Source organism: Elaeis guineensis, chromosome 12, assembly GCF_000442705.2.
Source record: "Elaeis guineensis isolate ETL-2024a chromosome 12, EG11, whole genome shotgun sequence".
NCBI classification, from domain to species: Eukaryota; Viridiplantae; Streptophyta; class Magnoliopsida; order Arecales; family Arecaceae; genus Elaeis; species Elaeis guineensis.
The window spans coordinates 5,341,367-5,352,631 of NC_026004.2; the positions used below are offsets into that span (position 1 = coordinate 5,341,367).

The 11,265-nt window shown below is 39.2% G+C and overlaps 2 protein-coding genes across 3 annotated transcripts; one reads left to right on the forward strand and one right to left on the reverse strand.

Annotated features, from left to right (window-relative positions):
• Positions 1-1,247: 1,247 nt before the first annotated feature.
• Positions 1,248-4,989, reverse strand: LOC105054865 (gibberellin 20-oxidase-like protein). Of its 2 annotated transcripts, XR_012135838.1 has the most exons (3): positions 4,483-4,989; positions 4,146-4,246; positions 1,981-2,008 (listed from the first exon to the last, which is right to left on the reverse strand). XR_012135838.1 is itself a non-coding variant. In XM_019853978.3 (2 exons), exons 1-2 carry the CDS (start codon positions 2,562-2,564, stop codon positions 1,384-1,386), a joined length of 981 nt encoding a protein of 326 aa, XP_019709537.1. In that variant the 5' UTR covers positions 2,565-2,841; the 3' UTR covers positions 1,248-1,383. The 2 variants fall into 2 exon arrangements, 1 of the variants encoding a protein (XP_019709537.1); XM_019853978.3 differs by lacking the exons at positions 4,146-4,246; positions 4,483-4,989 and adding an exon at positions 2,209-2,841 and having other exon boundaries at positions 1,248-2,008.
• A 120-nt stretch (positions 4,990-5,109) lies between these two features.
• Positions 5,110-10,139, forward strand: LOC105054864 (uncharacterized). Its single transcript, XM_010936489.4, has 6 exons — positions 5,110-5,767; positions 6,295-6,545; positions 6,639-7,014; positions 7,188-7,319; positions 7,412-7,587; positions 9,683-10,139. The coding sequence occupies exons 1-6, from the start codon at positions 5,201-5,203 to the stop codon at positions 9,804-9,806; spliced, it is 1,626 nt and encodes a 541-aa protein (XP_010934791.1). The 5' UTR covers positions 5,110-5,200; the 3' UTR covers positions 9,807-10,139.
• The last annotated feature ends 1,126 nt before the right edge of the window (positions 10,140-11,265 follow it).

The window sequence follows — 11,265 nt, forward strand, 5'->3', positions numbered from 1 at the left end:
GCTTCGAAAACTTAAATTATCTTTTAATAATTTAACTATCCATTTTACATTTGTATAGCTAGTGTTCCATTTTATACTCAATTCATACTTGATACACTTGAGATTGAAAAAAATTGTATGCTTCATATTTTTATTGAAGTGGAGGAAAGGAGAGAGGGAGGAAAAAAACTCTACTGTTTGAACAGAGATTACGTTCATTTATTAGTATTGGACATGCCCATCAAATCCATAATAATAGTAGTAATAATAATAATAACAATAATAGTAGTAGCTATGAAGGTGGATTGCAGCTATTTCTTCTTTGTTCTATATGTACTATATGTGGGACACTAATTGAGTAAAAAACTTAAGAGCCCTCGGCATAATTTCCAAGCCATAGTTGATGATAAAGCAAAAACCAAACATTTACCTGGATGTCATGTAAAGTAGCTCATAATATACAATCATCTTTTCATATGAAAGCTATACCATTAGCATGCTATTAATAAAAAATATGATTGACTATTGCACAAGAAATAGCGGAGTAAGCATATGCATGTACGGTGCATGTGCATGTGCACATGTGCACGCATGTACATGCATGTGTGCATTTGTTCACGCACGTCAATTCTACTTCCTGTTGAACCACAGCCAGCTCTAGAATCTGCTGATGCCTTGCGAGCTTAAGCATGTTCGCTGGGCCACAGAGCAAAGCTTTTGTTTCCTTGAGGTCATTATTTAAATACTTTACAGCAAATTCCTCAGGGATGCTACTGCTGACCTCCTCGAAGAGGTTCAAAGAATCTCCTCAAGCTTGCCTTATCCCAGTATGAGCAGAAATACTGATACGACAAGTGGACAACAAAATGTCTCAAGGCCTGCCTGTGGTTTCAGATGAGTGCACGGCCATCCACAGGATTAAGCCATGGGTTGTTTCTTTTGAATAATTGGCTTCGGAAGTCTTCAACGTAAAGCAAAGATCTTTCAAATATAACACTCCATTGCCAAGAACTAGAAGCATAGGAAAAGTGGATGGTGGGGAGCAAAATAATTACTCTCTGGATGAATTGAAGGTGTCTCCTGTGTACTCATATAACAAACAAATAGCAAACAAAGCAAGCAGGTACATTCAACAGATAATCTTAAACAGTCAGAACAAATTATATCATCAACACACTTAAGTACTACAATTTGCAATACAAAAAATCACTCCTAGACCATCCTTCCATTTGCACAAATACATCCAAAAAAGAAAACAAATATACATCTCATTTCTCAACTCTCCTTTTATTTCAGAAAATTTCAATCCTGCAACCATCATAATTTCACAACTAATATGTCACATAACCTAATACATTGAAAAAATTCACAAGCAAATGAACGTTAAATGAATATCTTGCAGCCTCATGTCGGCATATTCTCATCATAATTCGAAGCACTGATTGAAGCGAAGCCGTTGATGTTGGAGCCGACCTTGTCAAATCTCCCTTCCTCAGTGTTCTCCCTAAACTTTATGTAATCAAGGCAAACAAATGGTTTATAGATCCTCTGCTTCCTCTCTCCCAATACATCTTCAGGAGCTAATATCACCTTCTCATCCTCGAAACACCAGAAAAAAGCCACAGATAGGCGGTTGACAGGCTGTTTCAAGATGACCCTGTGCTTGGATGATCTTAGTTGTCCATTGCTCCAAGCCTGCAACAGGTCTCCAATATTCACTGCTAATGCGTCTTCATTTGGTAACAGGTCCACCCAATCACCTTCTTTTGACCTCATCTGAAGTCCACCAGTTGCATCTTGATATAAGATTGTTATACAGCTCATGTCTGTGTGCATTCCAAGTCCTTCAACATCTTCTGCTTCGATGTCCTCAGGTGGGGTGTAGTTGTTGATCCTTAAATATCCATGACACTGACTGAATTCATCCAAGTATTTGAACTCAAGTCCATCACCCAAACACTTCAAAAGAACAACCACAATTTTCTTTGATAATTCCATCATCTTGCTTCCATATTCTTGTACTAGGTCACTAAAAACGTAAGAGCAAAGTTATCCAAAAAAGACACGTACACATACTATAAATTATAGAGCAGGAAAAGTATGGAGAGGATGAAGAACTAGCAGATTTACCAAAGTGCTAGAGCAATGTTATTTGAACTAAATGCTAGACACAATATAAATTCACAGAACATGACAAGTATGGAGAAGGGGAAAGGTTAGTGGATTTACCAAAACTTAGTTTCAGGTGTTCCAAACAGGATATCACTTGACTTTTTTGCTGAGGCATGGTAGTCTGGACCGGAGACTCGGAGGGTCTCAAAGAATGGTGAAGCAATAAATTGAGGAGTGTAAGTATTTATTGGGGATGAGGGTCCTAATTTGAGTTTGGCATCTAAAGGAAGGTTGAACACTTGTCTGGAGAGACTATGAAATCTCTGATAGAGGTCTTTGGAGATGCCATGGTTGGTGATGTAAAAGAAGCCCCAGTCCTTGCATGCTTGGGAGATGGAAGAGAGGGCAGAAGGGAGAAAGGGCTCTGAGAGATCTAGGAAAGGGAGCTGCAGAGAATGCTCAGTCTTGGGCATTATCTAAAAGAAGAATGAGTAAGGGAGAGATTGGTTGGTGTGTCCTGTTGGTTTGGCACTTATCTGGGAGCAAGAGCGAGATAGAGAGAGAGAGAGAGAGAGAGAGAGAGAGAGAGAGAGAGAGGACTTTGTGCATGTGGACATGATAAAGAGAAGTTTTGAGGCTTGTTATGTTCTACTAAATAAAAATACATTCATTAAACTGCTCACCTGTATAATAGAGAAATATACAGCAGCAAAAACCAAGGCTCTAAAATATCCATGTAACAAATATGCCTACAGTCATAGTATACTTAAATACATGTGATCAAGAGAGGAAGACAAACAAAACACACACACACACACACACACACACACACACAAACACAGAGAGAGAGACCTTGAATCAGCTAATTTGGACAAAACACCAGAAGCAGGCTGGGAGGACAAGGATGACAAAGTATTTTCATTCAAACTTTGTTCCTAAATTCAGTTATGCATGGGTGTCAATTTAGATTTTTCTGGTTGGTTAACATGACCAAGATTACCATGGTTTTCAGGAAGAAGACGTCAATGGTCTGGTCATATTAGCATATATCATCTTTTATTTAGTTTACTAGAAAGTAATATGCGTCCTAAACATATACTGTTAAGTTTGTGCAGTATATAAACTATAACTTGCTTTAGACAGCAGAGATTTACTAGTTTTCTGCATGCCAGCTTAAAAAATATGCACTTGTGCTTCCTGCCCGCAGATTTCCCCTTTAGTTTCATCCCTGACAACAGGGAAACCCTAATATAATATTTAAGAATTCCTTGTACCTGGTTACAACAACAGAATATTTTCAGGAAAGCCCCTGATTGCAAATATTAAACATTACAGTGATGTCAGATGCGAACAAAAATGAACATCATAACAAAGGAGGTGGAGGCGGGCACAAAATTTATGTGGCAATTGGGTCCAAGAACTCACAGCAGAAAAGAATCAGGTAGTATAATCAACACTGCTAGATCTGATTAAGAATATTATATATGTGTGTGTATTATTATATTCCTTAAAACAGAAAATGAAGCAGTAAAATCACCACTTGATTTTTTTTTTTTTTTTTTTGTGAACCAGGCAAATTTTTAGATTTAAAAGCCGTAGTTTTTCTGTTCGTTTAGTTGTTCGAGAAGCTCTGTGACATAAGACTAGGACTAATTTTTCGAAATCAGACATTCTCAATGAAGGGACAACAGAATGATATCAAATGATGTGAGCACCATGTTAGCAGGTGGGAGAAACCTGACTTCAGCGGGGACCTCTAACCAATTGGACAGTTGATTAAAAAGAGAGAGAGAGAGAGAGATCCAATGAGCTCCTACTCGAGAAAATTGATGCTAGATAGCTCAGGGTCATATAGTGAAACAGAAGCAGTGCATATGATTGGACTCGGAACTACAGTGTGTTAACTGTTCTAGATATTGCATAGTTACTATGATAAATAATAACAACTTATAGCCTTCAAGGCAGGCAAAGGTCACGCTTCTGCATTGCATGAGAAGTATCCTACAATGCAAATAAATCTAAACTTTCTGATCAACAAAATGTAATTGCAGTACCTTTTTCAGTTTGCCAAGAACACAATACATAAACCCAACTTCCATAAAATATGTAATTTTTTGCCAATTTCCATCGGAATTGCTGCTCTTGAATCTTCGTTCTTCAGCATTTTAGAAAGCAACGTGAGAAAACCAAACCTTATTCAGTATAGTCGCAAGGTAGCTCGAGCATCATCTTCTACTAGTTATGCATTCAAGAATATTTAAAAAAAGAAGAAACATTTTTGGCCTACTTTTGTGGCCCTGGATTACGCAAATGAGACAAAGAAGAAAATTTTAATCACAAAAATCACTTTTTAAGCAAAGAAACAGTGGACTCTGAAACAGAATAACATACCACTGGGATTTTTGTTAAAAAAGTAATAAAACAACCAGATGGCTCTCTCAAATCGTTCGCTTCCTTCTCCCCCGTTCCCACCCTATCGCCCGTCCCTCCAATCGCAATCTCCATTCCTCCTAACTCCATTCGCTTCACCGGACTCAGATGAGACCCCTACAGAGGTAGAATTCACGAATTTTCAATAGCATTTGCGTTAAGCCAGCGAAGCATAGGGTTTTAATGATCTCAAATTTAGGGTTTTGGGAGAAGAAAGAGTTCGAGGTTGGGTGTGGGGGGCAAGGACGGGTGCACAATACCGGTTTCCGGCGGGGAAAGGCTCCTCTTTGTGGGCCCATAATGTCAAGTGCGGGTGCGTTGCTGGGTCTCTTGTATTCGCGGTGACTGCTTAGTCACTTCAATTGCAAAGAAAATTTATGTTTAATGCACCGCATAACAACTAAATGCGAAAAGTACGATCTGCCGTTCGTTAGGCCCTTTACGGACGGATGAGAGGGATAGCGTGGAAAACACGGGTTGCAGAGAGCCTACCAATCGGACGGCCCAGATACAGCCATCAGACGGTCCATCAGCCCGATCAACAAAAAATTCCCGCCAAATCAAAGAACACGAGAACCCTTGGTCTCCTCTACGTCGCTTATACTCGCCCCCACCCAAAACCCAAACACCACCCGCAGCCCCACCCCAAAACCCTAGCCCTCGCCGCCTGCCGGAGAACATGGAGCCCATTGCCCTAGCGAAGGCCCCCGGCGGTGGTGGAAGAAACCTGGTGCTGATCCTGGATTACGGCTCCCAGTACACCCACCTCATCACCCGCCGGATCCGGCAGCTCTCCGTCTTCTCCCTCTGTATCTCCGGCACTTCCTCCCTCTCCTCCATTGCCGAGCTGAAGCCACGCGTCGTGATCCTATCTGGTAGCCCCCACTCCGTCCACGCCGACGGCGCCCCATCCTTTCCCGACGGCTTCGTCCGGTACGCCGAGGATAACAGCGTCTACGTGCTGGGAATCTGCTACGGGATGCAGTTGATCGTCCAGAATCTTGGGGGAGTGGTCACCGTCGGAGAGAAGCAAGAATATGGGAAGATGGAGATCTCGGTCGAGGAGGAGTGCGGGCTTTACGGGCCGGAGGCCCTCGGCGGGACTCAAACGGTATGGATGAGCCATGGGGATGAGGTGGTCAAGCTGCCGGAGGGATTCACGGTGGCAGCGAGAAGTTTACAGGGATCGGTGGCAGCGATTGAGAACCACGCCAGAAGGTTTTACGGGCTTCAGTACCATCCGGAGGTAATCTTTTAATTCCAAGAATATCAATTTGATTCTTTTATTATATGTCGGAGTAGATTGAAATAATTTTGAGGGGAAAAATGTTGACTTGCTTTGCTTCTGCTAAGGAGGCAACAGAATTGTGTCCATGATCCTATCCTGGTTTAGTGAGTGTGGTGAATTTTTTTGTTGAAAAGATAAAAAGCTGCAGAACTCTGCCACTTTCTTGAGCATCGTGAGCAAGAAATATTGTTGTCGCCTCTGTATTTTTTCTAAGAGTAACCCTTCTTTTGTGTTGGTCATGATGACACTCTTAGATTGCTCTTGCAACATTTGTGTGGCAATAAATCGTAGTTTGTTCATAGCTCTTGCCACTTGATCGACTATTGAAATTTATTGCGTTTTAGTGTTTTGTCTTTCTTTCTTTATGGGTGGAATTAGATTGTTAATAGAAAATTTGACTAATCCAACATTCTTTCATTTATAGAGTGCTTCCAGTGCAGCCATCTTTCACTTTTAAAAAAAAAAAAAAAAAAACTGTTGTGTAGGTTACGCATTCTCCTCAAGGAGTGGAGACGCTGCGCCACTTTCTTTTTGATGTTTGTGGGGTAACTGCTGATTGGGAGATGCAAGATGTGCTTGAAGAAGAAATAAAAGTCACCAAAAGAATGGTAGGGCCTGATGAACATGTTATTTGTGCATTATCTGGTGGAGTAGATTCCACTGTTGCAGCCACTCTTGTGCACAAGGCGATTGGAGACAGGCTGCACTGTATCTTTGTTGACACTGGGTTATTGAGGTTGGATTTTCATTTCATTTATAGTAAAATTGATTTATTTTGATTCTAGAATCTATAATTTGTGAATGCTGAAATCTTTTTTCTATTCTGTAGGTATAAGGAGAGAGAGCGAGTAATGTCAACCTTCCAGAGCGACCTGCATTTGCCAGTTATTTGCATTGACGCATCAGATCAATTTCTTAGTAAGCTTAAAGGTGTTAAAGACCCAGAGTGTAAGAGAAAAATCATTGGAAGGGAGTTCATATCTATTTTTGATGATTTTGCTCAAGAGTTAGAAAAAAAATTGGGAAAGAAACCTACGTTCTTGGTTCAGGGAACTCTATATCCTGATGTGATTGAGTCATGCCCACCTCCCGGAAGTGGAAAAACTCACTCCCATACAATCAAGAGCCATCATAATGTTGGAGGACTTCCAGAGGACATGAAGTTAAAGCTCATCGAACCACTTAAGTGCCTCTTTAAAGATGAGGTTTAGCTTCTGAGTGCATTATGCGAGCATTTTTTTTTAAAAAAAATTTCTTTCCTAAGAGCACCTAATTACATGAGCGACAAAAGAATGAGTTATGTATTCTAGCTTCTTGAAAACGTTATGCTCTTGATTACACCACACTTTCAATTCTAACTGGTCACTTTTGTTTGAAGGTACGAAAACTGGGAGGCATTCTGAATGTCCCTGAATCGTTTTTGAAGAGACATCCATTCCCTGGACCTGGCCTTGCTGTTCGTGTCTTGGGTGATGTTACGGAAGGAAATGCCTTGGAGATTCTACGTCAGGTTTGCTTATTTTATTTGTTTGATTGTTTCTTAGGAGTGTATCATTTTTGTTATTTTGGTGTCATGACATCTATTTCTCCATTTGTTTGCAGGTAGATGAGATATTCATTCAGTCAATAAAAGAGGCTGGCCTTTATGATTCCATTTGGCAAGCTTTTGCTGTGTTTTTGCCAGTACAATCAGTTGGGGTTCAAGGTGATCATAGAACTCATTCTCATGTAGTTGTTCTTAGAGCAATTACCAGTGAGGATGGAATGACTGCAGACTGGTCAGTAACATTTCTTTATTAAATTACTAATCTTCTTTTTTAATATTTCTAAATGATATCTTCAAATTTAATTTGTTAGGTGGAGAAAGTGCAATTTGCTATTGTTAGATCCTTTTCATTCTCCCAGAATAACAGAACTGAAAGATCAGTGAATTTCATATGCACACTTCCAAAGAATTGAACAAACAAGATCAATTATTTGCACATGAAATTAGGTGTTCCTTCAAAAGGTTAATGGTTACCCTTTTTAATTTTTGGTCCTTAATGTGATGAAAATTTAAGTTATCAGATGTAGCTTTTTTGTCAGAATTCAGGAGATGAAAATACGAGAGGTATGGAATATGGTTTGCGTAAAAAATAAGCAGTTTTCGAAGTTTGATAATGCAAAATTAAGGTACAAGTTTTTCTTCCGGTGAGTTTGACATATATTAATGAGAGAAATTTGATCTGGTTGTGGAATATGACAATGTGGGCAGACTAAACTCTAGGGTAATATTAAGGGTTCATTGAGTTGTCTGTCTCTCTACTTCATTGTTTTTATTGCCGGAAGATATACTTCAGCCAATCTAGTTATTCTGATGATATATTGGTAGTTAGGCTGAAGTTTTTTTTATAAAAGCAATGCTGTTATAAATTAGTTATTCAAAATGGGGCGTTTGTGCATATGTGTGGTGTTTGTGTTTTGTGTGTGTGTGTGGTTTTTTTGGGGTTGGGGGGAAGAGGGAGGTTGGGGGGGGGTGGGGGGTGTTAGGGGGGCGGTGTTTGAGGTGTTTGCTGAGAGCATTTTGCTGATAAAGGAAGAGGTCTAGCCATGCATCTTTTTCGTGGAGTTCTACAATGTTTAACATTTGATGACGGACCAAGTAAATGATACAAGTAAAATAAACTTTCACTCTTGTATAGGTTTTTGGTGAAGATTCATATAAAGATTCAAGGAGAATAAAGGTGATCAGGGCCCAAAGCAATTTTCTTTTTAATCGTGGGCTTCAGAAAGTAGTTTGCATGATTAGTAAATTAAACTTTGACCCTTTTATTTTCAATTTCTATTTTCAGGTAGTGGACTTTTGCATATTTAGGTAAATACCTTTCTGTTGCTTGGAAGTCTTTAATGCATATGCATGGTTGTCTAAAATGTGCTTTTGCCAGTAATATTGTTGTTACGGTACTAGGTTTCATGGTTTCGGTTCTAATGGTTGTTTTAGTTTTGATATGTGATTGGTTTGTATTTCTACCCAAAATGAATTTGTCTGGTACATGGCTGGTATGGCTGGCCATGTTTCCCTCAAAAGTTATTCGTTTGGAGCTTTTCCTCGTGCCAATAATGCCACCGTAATGATGGAAATAGAACATGTGCATCTTTATGGAAATTTTACCAAGACATTCCTGTAGATGGATTCAATTTTTTAAGGTCCGGACAACAAGTGAATTTTATTAATTACGTTGACACATGCACAAGGCAATTTCTCTATATGCACTTTTAGTACAATTCATGCATGGCTGTGTAATATAGTTTCAGGCTACAGCGTGTTCGTCATTTCTTTGATGTATTTCCAGATCATATCTATATTGACTTAAATGTTTTCTGACGAACTAATAATACCAGACGCAGCACATACAGTTATAACTTAATGGTTTATTTCATGGCTCCATTTTGAGACCACATAATATACTTGTCTAAATACCTGAAGATAACAATGATATTATATAACCTAGTTTTACATTTCATATTGTAGTGAGCACTTGAATGCCTAATGAGCATATAAGAAAGTTGATAAAACCAGATTTTAGCATTTCTAGCAACAAGATTTGACTATTTTAGTTTCCTTAGTCATATTTCAAAATTAAGCATACAAGTATGGCTATGCAGTATGTCCTCTATCTTATGTATGAATTCTCCGGTTTGATTTATGATATGTGAACCTGGATGCCTCAAACAATCAGCATATGTGCCAGAACCATCTCACTGTCTTTGAATCACAATAAAGGCTACCATCATGGATGCTTAATGTTCCATATATGCACATTTTTTCCCTTTTTATCCTGATTAAACTCTCGTATCTAACATTATCTTGTTTAACACGTAAATCTCATTCAGGTATTATTTTGACCACAAATTTCTCGTAGACGTGGTTCGAAAGATCTGCAATAATGTCCGGGGTGTAAACAGGGTCTGCCAAGACATTACATCAAAACCACCAGCAACTGTGGAATGGGAATAATTTCAATTTGGCAGCCTTCAGGTGGTTCAGGAGGGTGCTGAATGTCTTCTGCATTGGAGCAGGCTTAAAAATTTGAACCATACATTTATCTGTGCAAGCAGCTATTCATTCTTGTCCGTGATTGCATAGATCCAGCCACAGCAAGGAAATATGGCTGGGTCTAGGGTGAAGCAGCGAGTTTAAATATATATATAAGCCGTTCCCTGTCATATTTCTTGTTTTCTCAAGGCAGATATGTGTTACCAGTGTGAGACTTTGGAAGTACACATATCATGTATATTGAAAGTAATGGGCCCTAACTTGCGTAATGAATTGCTATGCTGGGACCGATCACATCATTACCTTGCTTTGGTTTAGTATCCACTTGCAACTGAAGTTTTTGGTCCTCTAATCAAATATTTACCGTGGAAGATGTCACCATTATCATGCTATCGTTAACATCTTGTTTCTACGGTATGTTTGGTCTACTTGGTAATTTCCTTTACATTGTTACCTTGCCCTTCCATACGTTAGAACTGCACTTTCCAATTTGTTGTTAATTTTATGGACTTTGGTATCTGCTCAGAAAAATGTGCAATCTTCATAAAGGTCGATCATGTAGCCATGTTGTGATCAATGCATTCTATCTGCTTTTTAGGTATTCTTAATAAGTGACATATAATCAATCATATAGAACCTTACAACCAGATCAGAAGGAGCAAGCATGACCCCGGAAGGTCTGACTTACGTGGAGGGTTCTTGTGTTACAATTGAATACTGCCATTATTACTGAGCTTTTTTTCCTTTTTCATTATCTTTTTGATTTTAAAATTAGGAATGGAGAAATCTGGATAAAAGGACTTGAAACTGACAACATCGATCCTCGATGACTTTACCAGCTTCATTAGTTGGTAACCTGCTCACTGTTTACGATCTTGCTGTTAGCAATCCGGATTTAGCTACAAGTGAAAATGGAGGCCTGAGTTTTGTTGAGAAAAATACTTGGACCAGATTTCATTGGGAATTTTGACGAATACAAGCAGGCTCAGTTTTGGACACCAGGTTATAGAATGGGTGAGAATCTGGCACTGGTACGATTCAAATAGGGGTTGTGACATTAGCTCAGACCATTATAATTGCTTCCAGAAAGACGATTTGGGCTACTTTTACCGTGCAGCTGTCAATGATTGAACCCTGGAAGAGTGGTACTCCAGTGCTTAGTCTCAGCATTAAGTGTAGCGTTCACCATGCCTAGTACTTGAACTGAATATGCCAACAAAATTTCTCCATGCGTGAATGCAGGGCTTCTCAAAATAGTTATAAATCCCTAAGGTCAAAGAACTTTATTCAGAAAGCTTTCTAAGCTGCATTCTCTTCTCCCTCTGAGAGCCTCTGTGAATCTTTGTGGTTTTAATTTTTTTAATCACTTCACATTTCTTAAGAAAGGTCACCAGATGGGAAGGCGTGAGCAGCAAACTTG